We start from the raw sequence: 21,879 nt of genomic DNA on the forward strand, positions 1-21,879 counted from the left end.
GCCCCTCCTCCAACACACACGAACACGCACATGACCAATGAGGGCACGAGATAAATGTGTGCACGAGATGGAAGGCTGACAGGCAGGTAGGCCATCCAGTTACTTTAGCCGGCTCAGATGATTGGTCGTGCTTTTTACAGCGCCACGGCTTCCACAGATGAAATGTTTGTATGTATTTATTGTCAAAGCATTTAATGTATTTATTGCTATCGGGATGTTAAGAGCATTCCATGGAATATAACACGTGTTTCTGAAGTGAATTACATACCCCACCTTTGATAGGTCACTTTTTTCCATTTAATATTCAAACAAATCTCTCAATTTCAGACCATTTCGTTTTTTAAATAATAATGTTTTTTTGGTTTATGATAATGAGTTCTGTCTACAATTCTTAGATCTCTCTATGTTAGAACAATTGGTAGGATTTTACTAACAAAAATAAATTAGATTAGATTCAACTTTCTTGTCATTGCCCAACGAACTAGTTTGCATCCAACCAGAAAGTGCAAAGAGTAATTCATCGCATTAGTTTTCAATACATTTACAGAACAAATATATGGTGCAGAGTTTAGACATATATAGATAAATACAGATGTCATAAATCAGGGGTGTCCAAACTGTACATACAGAAAGGGGGTGCGGTGGTGGTGACAAGCCCAAATATATTAGCTATACTACTATTATTTAAAGTAGGTTAAAACCCGGTTTTGTTTGAGTATTTCAAAGGGAGCATGAAGGCAGCATTTCAGATTGCAGCACCAATAATACATCAGAAGTTTCCTCCTCCTCTCTACACCTGCTGCTCAGTCTCACAACATGTTTGCCTGGCATCACACCAGCCAGGCGTGATATCTCTGCGGAGGAAAAACACCACGGCAGATGTGCCACTTGAAAACACAGCACTTAAAAATAACCTTATCAGCGATTATTTGAGCATTAGGAGCGTAGTAACAGATGCTGTTTGCGCAGCACTAACCTGAGGCAGATCCGCCGGATGTTTTTCTGACCGCTGTCGACATCACACTGAAGTTAACCATTAGCTTCAGTGACGCTGGGAAATAAAGGAATACTGAAGCTTGTTTATAAATAGTGATTTCTGTATTATACAGTGATTAGACAGACATTATTTACTGTTAAGAACATAGCATGTTGTAAAAGCTTCCACCTATATTTTTTATCGACATCTCAAGTTTATTACAGCATTGGGAAACTGGGCATGATGACAGATTAAACTGGTGCCATTTAATCAAATACTGTTATTATATAATGGCACAATAAGGGCTGCCCCCTCTAAATCCACTTAATGGTCGATATCGGAGTTGATTCTTCATTTTAAATGCTTTTTTCCCCAGAATTACTTATTCCAGAGCAAATCTCTATTAATCAGAGATGAAATGTGGGGCATCTGCATGATTCTTTGTGGAGGAGCTTAGTTTTACAGATATTAAACACCATCATTTTATCCTGTTAGACATTTGGGTGAATTGTCATAATAAGCAAACAAATTATTGGGTTATGGACAAAACCATCTTCGGCAAGGTCACAATGACTTTTGCCAACAAATTGTAATCAGTTCGTTCTTGGCCCAAAATGGATGTTTGTTTCAAATTCAAAGACATTTCCTCCAGGTGATTGAGATGGCACGTTCACAAGAACAGGACGGCCAATTCTAAAACACACACTGCATACACTTTCTACTTTTGAGTACGCACTGCAGGAAAATCGTAGTGTTAGTTGACTAAGAATGTCTGCTAGAGGACAGCCCTGAGCAAAATGCAAGTGTTTGGGTGACGAATAATAAAGAATCCCATTCCCAGACCTTCTGCACCATCAGTAACACTTCTCAAGTACAGCCACCAGACGATCTTGACATGAACTTAGGGGTGAATACATCCGACGGAGCATCTTCTGGGGTCTGTTGCAGCAAATCCAGAAAAGCCCCCTGCAGAGCATCCGGGGTAATGACAGTCTGATGAAAAAGTGCAAATCCCAGGTCACATTTCTGTAGATTCGGTCCTTTAACAAGTTCAAAGATTTACGTTTCATCCCGAATCACCTGACAGAATCCCCGCTGAGTAAAAGTTCACTTAATGGATGAAAAGTATTTGCTGCAGGAAGTCAGATTCTGGATTGTAAGTTTGCTCATCATCGGAAGAACTTCAGATAAACCGCAGCTGCTAGAATAGCCAACTCCATTATGATGATGACGCCTAACAGCAGCTTGTTGGTCATCAGCCTACAGGACCAAAAGAAGGAGAAGGATTTTTAGTTGAAGACATGGGAGGATAGGAACATTTAATGTCATGATTATCCTGAACAAAAACAACTTCATTTCACATCATTATCCCGAGAAATATGCAATTAAAATGAGCTTAAACAATTCACAGCGATAAACTTAATGAGTGGTTTTTAACGAAAGTATACTGTCATACAAACTACAGAGACTTCTCTAGTCCTCAAAATGAAAGCATGCAAAAACAGAGAATAATGGAAACACAATTTCTCAACATTCAATTTATTGGGAAAAAATAAAAACAAGATAACTGAATTGTATAATCTTTTCAGGGGAAGCACTTACCGTCGTGATAACGCACGAAGAATCTTCCTACTTTTGCTGAGGTTCTCTCCGGTATCCACCAACTAAAATAAAACAAGATACAGAATTTGACAACAAATAGCCTCTGTTAGGGAATCATTTGCTTAGGTATTCAACCTTCGACCCAGTTCATCATGTTCTCCTCTCACTGTTTCCTTTCCCACGGCATAGGTCTACGGCCTTGGGTATCGCTGCTATCTCTCTTAAGGAGGAGCAGCTTGGGCGCATTGTTGTTGCCAGTCTGTGACGGAGCACAAGCCGCCATAGTTTACTGTTCAGGGACGAAGGTTCCCTGGCGCTCGTTCTTTTCTATGGACGAGAGCTCTATAGATTCAGGGTCCATAATGTTTAGTCTCGCTGATGAAGAATGTTGATTATTACACTCCGAACTAATTAAAACCTGGAGCTGCAGAAAGAGTTCTTCAGAATTGGTTTGGCAACCGCTGTGACACCTCGTGACACACCACCTGTGTTTGCCATCAAAGCTCCAGCTCTCCTCGTGTCTCTCTGAGTCCTGATTCTAATTGCTTCAGAAGTTTCCCCCACAGTCTCTTTACTTACAGTTCTTACTAAAACCTGGGCTTTTTCGCTTTTTTTGACACCAAATGTTGTAAAAATGCTGGACTGCTTTCAAAAATCTATTCCACAAGAAGCTGAATCAGGGGACTCAGATATCTACCATACAGTATCTTACATCTCTTCCTATACATGGTTATGATCAGGGGTGCACATAACTGGTACGCATGCGCAGCAAAAATCTGAATTGCGTAACGTCACTTGTGTCACTACGCGCCTTTGCGTACCTCAAAACAAAAACACATATTTCGTCTACACGTGTTTCTTGTCAACAGTCAATGGAGTAAACTACGAGACATGTACAAAAAAACAAAGACATTAAGCAGCTACGTTGCCGTTTCGCTCCCTGCAAAAACTCTTCTGACTTTCTGTGACTGACTGAACTGGAGCTGGCCGAGCCGCGCAGGACATAACCGACGGACCTGTGAAGCTTACAGGAGGCAGAGGCTTAGAGCACTGGATGACAGAGTTGGTGCCGTGTGCACAGACAGGGTTAACGTCGGTATGAACAACATAATTGTGCCAAAACTCCGCCAACTGGCTGCGGTGGGAGACTCCCCTGCATGCACACTGTGCCCCGCACACACACTGGAGAACTGCGCAAAATCAGCTGATCACAACGTTCACGCTCTGTGGTCAAGCTGCTGCAGTTTGATTTACAACAAGCAAAACACACAGCTGCAAACTTACTCAGGGTGTTAATGGAAGAGTTTGAAATCAGACAGAGGTGGAAGAAGTACTCAGATCTTGTACTTGAGTAAAAGTAGAAGTACTCAGATCTTGTACTTGAATAAAAGTAGAAGTACTCAGATCTTGTACTTGAGTAAAAGTAGAAGTACTCAGATCTTGTACTTGAGTAAAAGTAGAAGTACTCAGATCTTGTACTTGAGTAAAAGTAGAAGTACTCAGATCTTGTACTTGAGTAAAAGTAGAAGTACTCAGATCTTGTACTTGAGTAAAAGTAGAAGTACTCAGATCTTGTACTTGAGTAAAAGTAGAAGTACTCAGATCTTGTACTTGAGTAAAAGTAGAAGTACTCAGATCTTGTACTTGAGTAAAAGTAGAAGTACTCAGATCTTGTACTTGAGTAAAAGTAGAAGTACTCAGATCTTGTACTTGAGTAAAAGTAGAAGTACTCAGATCTTGTACTTGAGTAAAAGTAGAAGTACTCAGATCTTGTACTTGAGTAAAAGTAGAAGTACTCAGATCTTGTACTTGAGTAAAAGTAGAAGTACTCAGATCTTGTACTTGAGTAAGAGTAGAAGTACTCAGATCTTGTACTTGAGTAAGAGTAGAAGTACTCAGATCTTGTACTTGAGTAAAGTAGAAGTACCAGAGTGTAGGAATACTCTGTTACAGTAAAAGTCCTGCATTCAAAATGTTCCTCAAGTAAAAGTAGAAAAGTATTCTCATCAAAATATAGTGAAAGTAGCGACAGTAAAAGTAGTCGTTGTGCAGATTGGTCCATCTCAGAATAATATATATGATATGTTTTATAATGATTGATCATGAAAGTGTTCTCAAAGCTGGTAAAGGTGCAGCTAATTAAAAATGTTAGATCAAAGTCAAGTAAAGTACAAATATCTCAAAATTGTACTTAAGTAGAGTACTTGAAGAAGTGTACTTCGTAACTTCCCACATCTGAAATCAGATATGACTTCAAGTCATGTGATCATTTCTTAGTATTTGATCCTTCAACTTGGCCTCAGGAAATGCAAGGACTTCACAGTTTTAGCAACAAGTTTTGAAGAAAGCAAATCGGAGGCTTAAACAGGGACAGGGAGGTGCGTCTTCATCATCTTCATCATCTAGCATGCAAGAAGTGTAAGTAGAGGACAGTGAAGGAGACACTGAGGAGGACCGCGCTTCGTGTGGGGTGAGTACCAAGCGCTGTCTCCTGGTACTCATCTGAGTAACTCACTCAAAAGGTTATGTGCACCCCTGGTTATAATGACACAACATCTCACCTTGTTCCTGGCGCGGTCCAGCTGCTCGCGCTGCCCTCCCAGCTCCTCGATGATGTCGGTGCCGACCTGATCCGTCTCGGCTGCGATGCGAAGAGTTCTCTCGATGCTCTGACTGGCGTTGGTCAGAGAGTCGGTGCCCTGCAGCAGCAACGCTCTCTGGGACTGGACCTGGGTCTGAGGGAGAGGAACACATTACAACCAGGGGGAATAAGAGCAAAACAGAGTGGAGAAACTAAATGCTATTAGCTTTGGATTGTCCCTCTCAATAGTTTTAAAGGTCAACTCAAACAATGGCTGAGAAACAAACGATCACCACTTTAACACAGGGGTATCTCCTCTTGCACTTTATGTATCGATGCTGCTATATTGTATTACCATGTCCTAAATACTTGGGTATTCTTACTCTTGCATTTTATGTATTTGTACTGCTATGTTTGTAATTTTCATGTTCTTAATGTTTTATGTGAGCGACTGCTCAAAGCTAAATCCGGCATATTTACACTTGGCATATTTCATGTTTTAAGTGTTCATTAGTACGGAGCCCTGGAGGGTTCATAGAGAGAAAAATAAATAAAACGTGGCCACGTTTTACTTTCTCGTGCGCACGCTTTAGTAACTCGTGCGCACGAGTTACTTTCTCGTGCGCACGAGTTACTAAAGCGTGCGCACGAGTTACTAAAGCGTGCGCACGAGTTAATAAAGCATGGCCTCGTTTTGTGTGTGTGTGGGGGGGGGGGGGGGTGGGGGGGGCATTTGTTTATGATAGTATCGTTCGTTCCGGTGCACTCCGGCAGGACTATAGCACATCGAGATTAAGATTAAACACATTTCTTTCACTTGGGAATACACTTAACTATGGGGAACCAGATTTGTTTAAAGTACTGTTCGTGGTAATTTGAAAAACAAATGCCGGTGGTGTCGGATACACACGAACACGCACACAGAGCGGAGCTGAGCACACACACACACATCATGCGCCCCGGTGACAGGACATCTCCTTCATAAAACGAGGGAGAATACTCTGGTAGTTCGATGTGTGTATAGGTGTGTGTGGTTAAACGTAGCAGCCTCGATCTCTATTCAGCGGTTCTAATGAAGGGAAACGCAGTGAAGTAAACAGTAAAAGGCACAGCTCTTTGCAGCTGGTGCTGCTCTTCTCAGATTCTGCTTAGTTACATGTTACTGCCTCCAGTGCCCTGTACGACGAAGCCAGTTCAACAGACCCTGGACCTGGACATGTTCGATTTACCCGGCTTAACTAACCCTAACAAACGCTGGTTATCAACTCAGTAAATCAACCAGGGTTTCTCTGTCCGGCTGAGAGCGCGTTCACGTGAAAGGGACGGGGTTAGCAACATTTGACCAATCACAAACATGGAGACGCGTGCTGACAGCGCAGCGTCATACTTCATGAATGAATAGTGTAAATAGCCAATCCTGCTTCGTAGTACAGGCCACTGGTGCCGCAGAGATTTCATAAAGTGAAGGAGGTTTTCCTTCTATAGAACAGCTGTGGGCAGCAGATACTGTGAGTCACGGACAGGAATCCCTCAATTTAAATAAAACGAGGCCACGCTTTATTAACTCGTGCGCACGCTTTAGTAACTCGTGCGCACGCTTTAGTAACTCGTGCGCACGCTTTAGTAACTCGTGCGCACGCTTTATTAACTCGTGCGCACGCTTTATTAACTCGTGCGCACGCTTTAGTAACTCGTGCGCACGCTTTAGTAACTTGTGCGCACGAGTTACTAAAGCGTGCGCACGATTAAGTAAAACGTGGTCACGTTTTATTTATTTTTCTCTCTATGAACCCTCCAGGGCTCCGTACATTAGTGTCCCTGCCAAATAAACAAATACATAAATTGATGTAAAAGAAGAGAGAGTTGCAGTTTTCTGGGAGATAATATAGAATAATATCTGAATGCTGCTTCTCCACGTTGAGTTCTCCACAGTGTTTCTGTTCACAGGACCATAGAGCACCTCACACACTGTTGACAGCTGTGTGTTAGTCATTTTACATTATGATAGTCTTTACTCAATAACACTGAAGCAGACCACCTGCAGACCACCTGAGAGCTCTGGATGGTTCAGATTGTAGAAGAAGTTTAATTAAAATCCATGTTCGTCAAAAGTAACATCATTATTATCCTTTTAGACATTTGTGTGGACTGTCGTGTAAAAGCTATTGCGTTATGGACAAACATTCGTTGTTTAAGGACACATTGACTAGACCCTCCAGAAAAACGTGATTCTGCGATCGCAGAATTTACAGCATAATCAGCTAAATGGCGCAGATTTTGAAAAGGCTACATATTTATCAAAAGGGCGCATAATCCCCGCGTTTTTCCACACAAAGTTGAGGGGGAAAAAAAGTTACGTGAAGTAGTGATGATGATGATGATGATGATGATGATGATGATGACGCGACGTCATCAGTTTGCGCCTCACAGAAGGTAAACAACACCGTAGAGTGAACGTGTGGAGCTCACACGAGAGAGAAAACACCAAGATGACAAAATCGAATCCATCTCATTTACCGACGAACATTTCTGCTAAAGACCGGACAAAGCAGAATTCCCCCGATGTCTTGCACGAAAGTGGGGGGAAACTATTCTGTGTTGGAGCATAAGAGAACATCGACGGTGACGACCCACTTTGATTCATTCAAACATTCGAAAATGCTTTCTGCTGCTGCGGACAAGAAAGCCAAACAACTCACGTTCACCGAGGCATCGACCTCCAAAACCCTTTCGAGGGCTACAAGAAACGAGGTGAGAAGCCTACAAGATTGAAGCTGGTCAGATAACGAACGAGTAAATGAATGAATGAGGCGGAGAAGTAAGTGTGTGTGTGTGTGTGTGTGTGTGTGTGTGTGTGTGTGTGTGTGAGTGAGAGAGAGTGTGATTAAAATAGCCCTATTGCTTTTACAATAAATAAACATTGAATGTGTTTGATTGAATAGTAAAGGGGTTTAACGTTAGTGGCAGGTTGTGTGTGAGAGAGAATAAATAAGACAGCCCAATATTGAAAAAAAAAAAATCTTACACATATTTCGCAACTTCCTGCAATTTCACCACATAAAATCCCATAAACCGCATGTTTGATTTTGATCGCATAATCAAGGATTTTAGCCGGCGTTTTTCTGGAGGGTCTAATTGACACATCATCAAGAAATGCCCTCGAGGCGTTCTTGTGATATCCTGTTTTACGAGAATGGAACGGGCGATTAAAAAAATTACAAAGCGTTCAAAATCACATCCTTAATCTTTCCTTATAAATGTGTACTGTCGTCTGCAGGGGATAGTTTGTAGAAAAGGAAATGTGTCAACTTTTCCTTGAACTTCTACATTCACCTCGAATTAGTTTTTACATAAAGCAGAAAAGAGAAGTAAGCTTCTTGCTTTCGATCTGAAAGCAAGTTGTTCCACTTTCGTTTCCACCTGAAACATTTCCTGCTTCACACTTCCTTGTTCCCATGTTGGGAAGATACTGAATATGCTCTTCCAATATCAGAGTCCACATGATAACAAAGGTATCCCAACTGTAGCTGTGAACATGCCAGGATGTGTGATTACCTAGAAGAGCATCAGGACTGTTTGAGGCATATGATAGCTATGTGATTAACATGATGATTCAACCTCTATGGAGAGAGACATCAAGCATGCTCATTTCTGACGTGGAGCTAATCTGAAGTAAACATTGAATACTGCTTTCTATTCCTCCATCTTGTGACTGTGTAACTCCCTCTCTTGGATATCAGCATGTGAAGGACACTGTTCAGGAAATAGTTGATGCTCTGCATGTGATGACTACTTCCATTCTGGAGAGGATCACAAATACATGGATCCTGAGGTTGAAGCTCAAGCCGCTGACGAGTGAGATTTTCCTAACAGTTGATAACCCTCGTGATGAGATGACACGGTGCTCGAACAGCATTTCTAACATATCACAGCCAACACACACTCACACTCTGCTGGTTTTCGTATGAGTAGATGCCTGGATGACTCCCCACCCCCGCCTGAGAAGAGGACCCAGAATCGGAGGTCTTCATGTCTCTCTGCAGCTTCCCCAGGTCTCGGTTGTACATCCGCAGCTTTGTGCTCATCATGTTTCTGAAGGCAGACGGAGCAGAACGCAGCTCTTCATCCATTCCCTGTAACTGCAGACATAAAGACAGAGCCATTCAAGAGAAAGCTGTGAAGTGCTGCTAAACACACAACACATGCAAAATGACAGAGTGTTTAACTAGTTATAACAATAGTGGTGGAAAGTGCATTTACCCTGCCACTTTAAAGTATTACAATATTGTAATTTTAAGGAGGCTCCATAAAAGAAAGAAAAAGAAAACACAAGTAAAATAGAATAATATGAATAAGACGTAAGAGCTGTAAAAAAAAACACATACATGCATTAAGAAAAACAATACAAATATATATAAATCTAATTGCATTTAATGCATATTTTGCAGTGTGTGTTGTCTCTTATTTATTTGGTGGAAAAAGCAGTAGATATACATCAGACATAGTGTACATATCAGACATAGTGTACATATTTTTTAACAGCTATTTATCAAATGTTTATTGTACTTTTGGAGGTATTTTTATGTTTTAGGTACATCCTTTCTTATTACATATACATACATACACATATAACACATACAAAACAACAGATATTGAACAGATAATAAAGAGAGCAGCTCACCACTTCCTCAGCCTCTCCCTTCCTCTCATCGAAGGTCCTCACCAGTCTCTTCCTCTCCTCTGTAAACAACAACAACAACAACATCCAGTGTCACAGCACAGAAAACACCTATTACACTGTTAGCTACCGTTAGCATTAGCTTATAAAACAACAACAACAACTACCTCCCTGGCTCCTCAGAGCTTTCTCCGGAAGCAGCTTCAGCTCCTCGAACAGAGATTTGTAGATCTCATGGAGCTTCTCAAATTCCTCCGACGACATTTCTGAGTAGCTAAACTGCCTTTATCCTAAAGATAATGGTGTGGTGTTGTTTTTAAAAACAGCTCTAAGAGGTTAATCTAAAAGCACAATTGTTAGTTTTGCTTTTGACGTTAATCAGATGCACGAGACGCTTCCGCTTTGAGGTCCTCGTGATACAACGGCAAAAACTCCGGATTAAAAATAAAAATAACTCGGTTTTTATTTATTTAAAACATATAATAGGAATATAAACTACATTTAAGATACCAAATAGGAATAACACGTACAGATTATAACACATGTTGATGAAATACATGTTTAAACAACCGTTATCCAGGCACTACGCAGACAGTTTACACGGTGCATCATGGGAAATGAAGTTTTCTAACTAAATTATGAACGCTCCACAACAATTTTACTAGAAAGTAATGTATTCAAATATGTGTTTTACTACTTATATGTGAACATTTTAACTTTATTTTAACGATTGTCATGTTTAAATGTCATTGTTTATTTTTGTTTATGCTTATTGTAGAATTGCTTCCGTTTTGGTTTCTCCTTGATAATCTAAAGTTAAATTAGCGTCCGAGAGCAGTGATTCTCAAATGGGGGTACGTGGACCCCTAGGGGTACATTGGGGTACTGCAGGGGGTACGTGAGATTAAAAAATAAATAAAAAGGTTAATTTAAAAAATATCATGCATGATTACAAAAATAATCTTAGTACAATAAGTTAAATAGAAAACACAATTTGATATAAAATATTTCTACAACCACTAAGGGGGTCCTCATATAAACATGTCAAATTTGAGTATTGTATTTTATAGTTTTTCATTGGTTTCAATTGAAAAACTCCTGGGAAAAATCTGTTTTAATTTGTTTTCGTTATATTATATTAGATAGAATCAGAGGGATGAAACCCTCTTTAATGGTCCCACATGCAGAGCACACAGTGACATTTGTTCTCTGCTTTTAACCCATAGTACCAGGAGTCTAATAGGAGCAGTGGGCAGCTATTGTACAGCGCCCGGGGAGCAATGGGAGTGTGGGGGGGGGGGGGGGGCTTGTCCGGTGCCTTGCTCAAGGGCACCACGGCAGGGCAGGAGGTGAACTGGGACCTCTAGTAGCAGTCCACACTCCATATTTAAGTCTGGTCGGGGCCTTGAAAAGTGGGAAAGTATACTCACTGACTCCAGTCGGCACGGGCTGTAGGGTAATCTAGTTTTATGGATGTGGTTTCCATTTGACCATGCTCATTGAAACACACTTGGCATTCCTGAGGCAATTCTCATTTTTCATGGCTCCACTTAAAATAAAAACAACAATAAGACATAAGTGCTACTCTTTCCAGCTCGTCCCTATCTGTCTCTGTCTGTATCTGTGCGCTCATGGAGCCTCCTGCATCTTTCCCCCCCTTCTTCTTGACCCTCTTCTATCCCTGCAGGTGTGAAATCCTCACCTCTCTCATCATCTGAGAACTCAACATCTTAATCTCCCTGAACTATCTGGTTCCGTCTCCTGCAACAATATTGAGTCCATGAAGACGGTCCTGACGTCCACTAGAATGGACATTTATAAAAGAGCTGTTATTTCCAAACTTGAATTATTGAATTGCTTTCAGAACTAATTATATAGTTCCTCACATGTTAATAAACAAAAAATAACAATTATTCAACAATATTTGACTTCTCCTCATGCTTCTATAAAATGTTGTTTTTGGTATGCAGCCATTTTGGATGAAAACAAAGAGGAACTTCCCAGCATGCAATTTTAACCAATGACATATCACTGGAAAGCCCAGGATGTCCTCTGTAGTACATCAGAGATTGATAGAGTACCTCAAAAGAGTAAAAGGAGATGCATGTTAATCAATGGGCTGGGTCCCAGGAGGATGTATTTAATCTAATCTTATCTATTCCATCAATTTGTTTTGTTTTCGACTGCTTGGGTAACATTTATTTTAATTTCCCCTTTGTGGGCAAAAAAAAAAATCTTATCTCATATCGAGTAGCCTATATATATATATTTTTTAAATATCTATTTCATTTATATATATATATATTTATAATCTTTGCTTTACTTTTTTCATTATCCACGTATGTATTTCATTTATAGTCAACATAGTTTTCCCTCTTGAATGGCTTTATTTATAATACATCCTATATATGATATAATAAATTGAAATCTATATATATTCTAATAAAAAATAAAAACTACAATCCCATGATGCAGTTCGCGGCGGCTCTTTGACCCTCTCTGCTTTGACATCAGCTGTTCAGCCCACAGAGCCGCGGAGGAGACAGAAAGGTATCAGTGCTATGATGGTGCTTTTAGTGATAGTCGCGGGGCTCGGAGTGGTGACGCTACTGGTCATTTTATTTGCTCCACACATAAGGTAAGAATGCAATTAAACCACTCGTGCATTCTCATTTAAATCCATTTATTTAAACACACATAGCACGGATGCACTCAGGGCTTTGCATTGCACTGATGTAATCATATCGATGAGGTGACATTACATAAAACACTGTGCTCTCGCCATTTTTGAGGATTTTTCACATTTCACACGACGCTGGCTGATATTTTTGGAGGAAAATCAATTAAATAGAAAGATGGTAGTTTTTTATCTGTGCACAGAGTCAGGCCTATCAGCAGGCTGAGTGTAGGAGGAGTTTTCTGGGAGAGCTCTTACTCCTGCAGAGCCATTGGTTTCTGCTTCACGGTGGCGTGGGTCGTACGACCTGACGCCGAGTGTGTGTGTGACTGTGTGTTCAGGATCCAAGTTGGCCTCTGTGAATAATTAAGAAAGGACGTCCATATGTCCCATAATAATGAGGACACAGTAACTCACACTGGCTTCAGAAGAGGCTAGTCAGTCGGAGCTGTCTGACTTCTCTTATATGTCCACACCATGTGTTACTGTGTATTAACAGCAGTGGTGGAACTAAATAATGAATGAGTACTTCTACTTTTGGTACTTTAAGTATATTATATATATATATATTTGATTTATGATAATACTTTTGTACTTTTGCTTGAGTAACATTTTGAATGCAGGACTTTTTTGTAACAGAGTATTCCTACACTGTGGTACTTGTCCTTTTATTTAAGTACAAGATCTGAGTACTTCTACTTTTACTCAAGTATAACATCAAAGTACCTCTACCACCTCTGATTACGATCATTATACGTTTCCATGAAAGGGATAATCACTATTGAATTATGACCCTAATGTGCTTGATTTTTATATGCTAAATTCAGCTTTCCAAATGTACACTTTTGCACACAAAAGGTCCCAAAAAAGCACAGTTAAGGTATTGATTAATCGACTAACAGTCAAACAATTGGCCACTATTTTGTATGATAATAAATAGGGCTGGGCGGTATGTCATAAAACGATATCACGGTATTTATTTACTTTTCAATGATCCGAAATGTATTTACATTTTATACATTTTGGCCCCACAAAAAACACCTGATCATCTGCAAAATGTAATGTTTGAGTACCACATAACAACAAAAGCACTGTTAGAAAATGTAAACAAATCCCACCCTTCCCTGAAACTGCATGCATTTCAGCAGTGCAGCAGTGAAAGGAGTCACCAGGGGACGCTTTTCACTGTTGCACCGCTCGAGCACACTTTGCCACTTTTTCAACGGTATATGACAAATTCATATCGTAAGGTTTAAAGTTCACAGTATTCGGTATGAAGCGGTATACCGCCCAGCACTAATAATAAATTATATGATATTAAAGTCTGCTATGATACCATTTTACTTAATTCAACAAATCCCTATTTAAAATAATAAATATGATATGAATATTTTATTATTTGGCTCTTCCAGACATACAAACCTAAGTCATTTTTCTTGCAAAAACATGTCATGGTTCCGAATTCTTAAATGTGAGGATTTGCTGATTTTTCCTTTTTAATTATGTAATTTTCTGTTTAATAATCTTTGAGGTCTGGACTGTTGGTTGGACAAAACGAGCATTGTGAAGATGTCACTTTTGGGTAATTTTAACAGCATTTCTCACTATTCCCTGAATTTTGATAAACCCAACCCAATGTGAGCAGCACATTCATCCATTATAAAAAAATAAGAAATTGTTGCAGCCTGAAACACAAAAAGTTAAAATGAGCTCCACCTCGAACAACAGTAAATCCTGCTTTCCTTTAATGCATGGTTAGTAATAATCCCATGATATAATATAAGGTCACTTTAATGCATTCAGTACTTTTCCTTTCATTAATTGCATTTCCCCGACTACACTCACATACTTTTACTTTGGTACCATTATCAATGCATGACTTTATCAGAGTGTTTTCACAGTGTGGTGTATTTAAAGGATATATATTTATATACTTCCTCCTCTGGTCAACAGGAAGTATGCGGCTGGAGGAGTGTGCCGGTCCCCCGTCTCTCTGGAGGGGAAGACGGTGCTCATCACGGGGGCAAACACCGGCATCGGGAAGGAGACGGCCCTGGAACTCGCAGTGAGAGGTGATTTATTATCTACAAAAAAAACAAAAAAACAACATAATATTTGTTCCATTATAATAAAAAAGAATAGATACAAATATAAATAAAATTTACTTGAAAACAAATACATAAGCACATAAATTGAAAAATAAATATTAGCCCAATTCTTTTTTTTACATATTCCTTATTTTTTTTACTATATTTATTTCCATATTTATACATTCGGTGAGGTGTCATTACGTTTATTAATTTAAAAATAGGAAAATAGATGAATAAAAATAAAAACATGTAGAATTGAAAGCCCCCAATATCAAATTGTTACATTTGGAAATGAATACATGAGTCTAGAAATTGAAAATTGTTTTTAAATGATCCAATTATCTTTTATATATTAATTAATTAATTATCATATTCATTTTCTAGTTTATTTTTTTGTTTACCTATTAATGTAAAACCTATTATTTGGGCTTATTTGGTAGATTTGCAATGATATTTAAAACAAAGTCAGTGTGTTTGCTTTAGCCGAACATCCTAAATCCCAGTATTAGACTTGGCAGTCCTTGGTTGACCTTGCCATGGTATAACAGTAATGCTTTGATTTAGAAGTGCCATAAGATGTGGGTTTAAATACAGTATATATTATAGTCTTAAAATAGTTTTTTTAAATAGCTGTCATAACAGACCTATTTTAATTTAATTTTGTTTTGCTACGTATTCTTCTTTCTGTGTCTTTGTATGCACAACATATCCCAAAGCAAATTCCTCATATGTGTACATCTACTTGGTAATAAAACTGACACGCTGATTAAGTCTGAAAAAATAATTTCCTGCATTAATTTTTTTTCTGCAAAAAAGCTGCATAAAATCCAGTTAGAAAACAAAACCAGAAAAATAAACAAAAACATCTTTAAAAAAACAACAAAAAAACAATAAGAAGCCAACAGATGGGGGAAATATATACACGTAAATAAATAATTAGAGATTAACTGAATGTGATCCAATTTCCTCTTTAAAGGGGACCTATCATGCAAAATGCACTTTTTGATGTCTTTTATACATAAAGATGTGTCCCCGGTGTGTCGGGGAACTTACGCAGCGTCAGAAAATAAAACCCTCTCTCTTTTCCTCCGTACCCAAATCTCTAAAAACGGGGAACAACGGAGCTGATCCAGATTTGCGTCCGATATGACGTAATATCTGAAATGTGGACCCACGGCCCAATCAGAAACGTTGCTATCAGAAACAATGCCCGACTGTTTTGGACGTAATATGGTCGGTGTTTACATTAGCATCGCTAACTCTCAGAGCTAACCTGTACTGGAGAGCATGTGTGTGAAGAAGCAGGAAGTAAAAAGGAACTCACCTTGTGGTATAACCGGCAAGAGAGAAAGCCTTTGAGCTCCATACTGTTTCAGAGATAATCCTTGATAATCCATGATATGGTAAATGGTAAATGGACTGTACTTATATAGCGCTTTATCCAGTCTTTACGACTCCTCAAAGCGCTTTACATACTACATGTCATTCACCCATTCACACCCATTCATACAGAGCAGTACCACTTGCTCTAGGAACTAACATTCACACACATTCACACACCGTTGGCCATGCCATCGGGAGCAATTTAGGGTTAAGTATCTTGCCCAAGGATCAGGCTTGGAATTTCGTCATTTTAGGGGCAAGGCCATTTGGCCTTCCCGTTCACATTTTTTTCAAGGGCACAAAGGCCACATGACAGGACACAAAGGCCGTTTGGTTAAATTACGCTGGTCAATCAACATGACTGAAAAGTGTAGCACTAACGTCAACACCAGTCGTTTTACAAATGGCTGAATAGCAATAGTGTTTCTTTAACGTATACGTTAAGTTCAGCCATAAACCACATAAGTCAGTCATGTATTATATCAAAACCGCTTAGCAAGAAAAATACTAGATTCAAAGGTGACAGCTATCTGCTAGCTTGTAGAAGCAACACTAGATGTAGACCCCTTGAAGGGAAGACGTTAGCGCTATCCAAACTAGCTAGCTATCGCTAGTTTTCATGACAAAATGTAACGAGTCGACTTTAAATAGGCTAATACAATGGTAATTACCTATCAATAGTACTTTCTATAAACACGTAAATGTTAAGTCCTTTCAAATACTACCACATACTTCAGTTAAATCATATCAAAACAGCTTGGTCCGCTTGCTTACCTGTGCTTGTCTTGCTCCCGCGGCTGAGGAGGAGGCTGTCGGGCCCCTACAGGCATTTCTGACGGAACAATCACAGCAGAGCAATCGCTCTGATCCACAGGCACGGGACTATCCTACTGCGCGCACTAATATGACTTTACTAGCGTTGTTTACACTGGAACTTTTGACAGGGGCACCAAGGCCACTTTGGCCGTGAATTGCATTTTTTTTCACAGGGCATCACGGCCAAAGTGCGGGGCAACGACGGCCATGGCCGTCGTGGCCGTCGTGAAATTCCCACCCTGCCAAGGATACATCGACATGTTGGCTGCACGGGCTGGGATCAAACCCACAACCTTCTGGTTGAAAGACGAACGCACTCCCTCGCAGCCACAGTCGCCCTATATGGCGTTTCATCACGGCAGTATTTAGTTTAGACAGTAGCTGCCGGGTCCCGCATGAGCTCAGACCCATCCTTTTTTATTTTAAAGCTTTATCCCCAAATCAGCACTTTTGAAACAGGAAGTGAAATAGAGGGATATGAGGCATGGCTAGAATGATCTGTTTGGTATTTTGAGCAAAACACTTCATAGAGATGTTTTTTATATATTTTTATATATCTGAGACCTATGCTATTGCCTAAAAGTAGCATGATAGGTGACCTTTAAATCCTTATAGACACCCTAATAAATTAAATAAATGTCTTCCTGCTCCAGCACAAGCCCCTCCCTCTTTCCTCCTCTCTTCTCTGTATTAATGCAGCTTCTGTGTTCATAGTTTAGCTTCTCTTGTTCCCCCTGCAGGAGCTCGTGTGATCATGGCCTGCAGAGACATAGATAAAGGGGAGGAGTCAGCAGACAGCATCAGAGCATCGTGTGCTCACGCTCAGGTGGAGGTGCGGCAGCTCGACCTCGCCGACACCTGCTCCATACGGGCCTTCGCTCAGAAGTTCCTTGCAGGTGAGCAGAGTCACATCTACATACAGAGTGACGTCTACATACAGAGTGACGTCTACAACATACAGAGTGACGTCGACATACAGAGTGACGTCTACATACAGAGTGACGTCTACAACATACAGAGTGACGTCTACATACAGAGTGACGTCTACATACAGAGTGACGTCTACAACATACAGAGTGACGTCGACATACAGAGTGACGTCTACATACAGAGTGACGTCTACAACATACAGAGTGACGTCTACAACATACAGAGTGACGTCTACAACATACAGAGTGACGTCGACATACAGAGTGACGTCTACATACAGAGTGACGTCTACAACATACAGAGTGACGTCTACAACATACAGAGTGACGTCTACATACATACAGAGTGACGTCTACAACATACAGAGTGACGTCTACAACATACAGAGTGACGTCTACATACATACAGAGTGACGTCTACAACATACAGAGTGACGTCTACATACAGAGTGACGTCTACATACAGAGTGACGTCTACATACATACAGAGTGACGTCAACATACAGAGTGACGTCTACATACAGAGTGACGTCTACAACATACAGAGTGACGTCTACATACAGAGTGACGTCTACATACAGAGTGACGTCTACAACATACAGAGTGACGTCTACATACAGAGTGACGTCTACATACAGAGTGACGTCTACATACAGAGTGACGTCTACATACAGAGTGACGTCTACATACAGAGTGACGTCTACAACATACAGAGTGACGTCGACATACAGAGTGACGTCTACATACAGAGTGACGTCTACAACATACAGAGTGACGTCTACATACAGAGTGATGTCTACAACATACAGAGTGACGTCTACAACATACAGAGTGACGTCTACATACATACAGAGTGACGTCTACAACATACAGAGTGACGTCTACATACAGAGTGACGTCTACATACAGAGTGACGTCTACATACATACAGAGTGACGTCAACATACAGAGTGACGTCTACATACAGAGTGACGTCTACAACATACAGAGTGACGTCTACATACAGAGTGACGTCTACATACAGAGTGACGTCTACAACATACAGAGTGACGTCTACATACAGAGTGACGTCTACATACAGAGTGACGTCTACATACAGAGTGACGTCTACATACAGAGTGACGTCTACATACAGAGTGAGGTCTACTTACAGAGTGACGTCTACATACAGAGTGACGTCAACATACAGAGTGACGTCAACATACAGAGTGACGTCTACATACAGAGTGACGTCTACATACAGAGTGAGGTCAACATACAGAGTGAGGTCAACATACAGAGTGAGGTCAACATACAGAGTGACGTCTACATACAGAGTGACATCTACATACATACAGAGTGACGTCTACATACAGAGTGACATCTACATACATACAGAGTGACGTCTACATACAGAGTGAGGTCAACATACAGAGTGACGTCTACATACAGAGTGACATCTACATACATACAGAGTGACATCTACATACAGAGTGAGGTCAACATACAGAGTGAGGTCAACATACAGAGTGACGTCTACATACAGAGTGACGTCTACATACAGAGTGAGGTCAACATACAGAGTGAGGTCAACATACAGAGTGAGGTCAACATACAGAGTGACGTCTACATACAGAGTGACGTCTACATACAGAGTGAGGTCAACATACAGAGTGACGTCTACATACATACATATAGAGTGACGTCTACACACATACATACAGAGTGACGTCTACATACATACATACAGAGTGACGTCTACATACATACATACAGAGTGACGTCTACATACAGAGTGACGTCAACATACAGAGTGACGTCTACATACAGAGTGACGTCTACATACAGAGTGACGTCAACATACAGAGTGACGTCTACATACAGAGTGACGTCTACATACAGAGTGACGTCTACAACATACAGAGTGACGTCTACATACATACATACCAGGGTTTCCGCTAGGACTTTTTTCTCGCCGGTCAAATGTCCGGGCAGAATTTATTTTACCGGACAAATTTGAAAATTACCGGTCATATTTCAATAATAATAATAAGAGTTGTGTAGCAGAGTTTCCGTTAGCAGGTAATTACCGGACTATGAGCAGATATGCTTCAGTTTAAAACTCAGTTCACGGGGCTCATTTTTATATTGCTTCAGTCTATAATCGTAACAGATCGGAAAAATTCAGATTCATTTTTCAATAAATGATTCCACAAACAACAAACAACATAATTATTACATTCAAACAAACTACTTGTAGTAGATGAAGTACATTATTCAAAAGTTTACATCAACTTTGAATAATAACACGGGAGAAACGGATGCTCTCTTTTCCCCTCTCCCTCCCTCTCTCCTGACAGCCCGTCAGTTTTCATGCAGCTCGCTAAACAGTGGGCGGGGCTTCAGGTGATTATGCAGAGCTACGTGTCTCTGTCAGACTCAGCAGCTGATCTGATCTCTTTCTCGCATCTGGTTACACTTCACTCGTGTTTATGTCCATATCGATCAGATCCAGCTCTCCTGATCGGGCTTTATAGAGAGCACCGATCAAACTATTAACAGTGAATATCGGCCGATAATGACCGGTGGCCGATCTATCGGAGCATCCCTAATTATTACCAGACATTTTGACCGGCAGGTTTTGAATTGACCGGTTTTTAATACATTTTACCAGCTAAAAACCGGTAATTACCGGCTAACGGAAACCCTGATACATACATACATACAGAGTGACGTCTAAATACATACAGAGTGACGTCTACATACAGAGTGACGTCTACATACATACATACATACATACATACATACATACAGAGTGACGTCTAAATACATACAGAGTGACGTCTACATACAGAGTGACGTCTACATACATACATACATACATACATACATACATACAGAGTGACGTCTACATACATACAGAGTGACGTCTACATACAGAGCACCGCTTTGTTTTTATTTTATCACCTGTTTAATGTATGTGATGTTCTCTTCTGCAGAGGTCAACCAGCTCCATATCCTCATCAACAACGCGGGGGTGATGATGTGCCCGTACACAAAGACCATCGATGGCTTCGAGATGCACATCGGAGTCAATCATTTAGGTGAGAAATTAAATGTAACGTGTGTTTCAATTTAAAAAAGGTTTCTCTGATTTCCATAGTGGAAAAATATGAAAAAACTGGCATCAATATATTATATATTAATATTATTTCCCACTAATATTTACTTAACCAACTTTAGTCCTAAACACAACAACCAAATATTAATCTTCAGAATTGTTACCGTTAAAATGGCAATTTGTTCACATTGTGCCTCTGTTTTTCAGGAAATAAATTGAATAGTTTTCTCTATAATTAAGGAATGTGAAAGTTAATTTGAAAGTAAATAAATATGCACAGAAATAGAAAATGTAAAAATTAGGGCTGTCAAACGATTACAATTTTTAATCAGATTAATCAGTTTAAAAATGAATTAATCATGATTAATCACCATTCGAACTATGTCCAAAATATGCCATTTCTTTATGTATATTGTTGTGGAAATGGAAAGATAAATGAAAGAAGGCGGATATATCCATTTAACATACGTTTATTATAACATTGTTCTGTGTGTCAAAATGAAAGACAGCCCACACACCTATCAATCATCAAACCGTGGGGTCTTATTTAATTAGGTGTTGATTTCTATCAACACGTAATGTTGTATCGATGTATAGAGATGTACTACAGCAAAAGTATTCTCCGTCGGGACTTCCTGCAACAACACCACGCCGTTATCTGGATTCTGATTGGCCAGAAGACATTATCAAAGATGTTCTATTGAGAAGACGATCACTAGGTGACAAAAGTTTTCAAAACCGTTTCTAGTCTTCGGTATTTCCAGACAAGTGGCTACTGAAATCAATCTTACTAACTGCTGTCTGTGCAATTTACTCCGCGCGAGTTGGCGGACTTTATTTTGCTTACTTTAACATCATTTTTCATGGTGGGGCTAAGCCATTTCTTGGTATGGGTGTAGCCTACCCCAGCCATACCCTGGCGCTGCCACTGGTGGCACGTATGGGGCGGGCCATTCTGCACATGCGTTAAATGCGTTAAATATTTTAACGCAATTAATTCAAAAAATTAATTACCGCCATTAACGCGATCATTTTGACAGCATTAGT

The 21,879-nt window shown here is 40.0% G+C and overlaps 2 protein-coding genes across 2 annotated transcripts in view; one reads left to right on the forward strand and one right to left on the reverse strand.

Moving 5' to 3' along the window:
* Positions 1 to 1,079: 1,079 nt before the first annotated feature.
* On the reverse strand, positions 1,080 to 10,241 carry vti1b (vesicle transport through interaction with t-SNAREs 1B). The gene is made up of 6 exons (XM_034233409.1): positions 10,005 to 10,241; positions 9,841 to 9,899; positions 9,107 to 9,298; positions 5,140 to 5,313; positions 2,579 to 2,640; positions 1,080 to 2,236 (listed from the first exon to the last, which is right to left on the reverse strand). The coding sequence occupies exons 1-6, from the start codon at positions 10,099 to 10,101 to the stop codon at positions 2,146 to 2,148; spliced, it is 675 nt and encodes a 224-aa protein (XP_034089300.1). The 5' UTR covers positions 10,102 to 10,241; the 3' UTR covers positions 1,080 to 2,145.
* A 2,099-nt stretch (positions 10,242 to 12,340) lies between these two features.
* Positions 12,341 to 21,879, forward strand: part of rdh12 (retinol dehydrogenase 12) — a 17,075-nt gene continuing 7,536 nt past the window's right edge. Inside the window, 4 exon segments of the mRNA XM_034233408.1 lie at positions 12,341 to 12,475; positions 14,468 to 14,586; positions 17,544 to 17,699; positions 20,711 to 20,815. Of these exon segments, the coding sequence (XP_034089299.1) occupies positions 12,399 to 12,475; positions 14,468 to 14,586; positions 17,544 to 17,699; positions 20,711 to 20,815 (457 nt within the window). The 5' untranslated portion in view covers positions 12,341 to 12,398.

The sequence above is a fragment of the Gymnodraco acuticeps genome, unplaced genomic scaffold, assembly GCF_902827175.1.
Source record: "Gymnodraco acuticeps unplaced genomic scaffold, fGymAcu1.1, whole genome shotgun sequence".
In the NCBI taxonomy this organism is placed as follows: Eukaryota; Metazoa; Chordata; class Actinopteri; order Perciformes; family Bathydraconidae; genus Gymnodraco; species Gymnodraco acuticeps.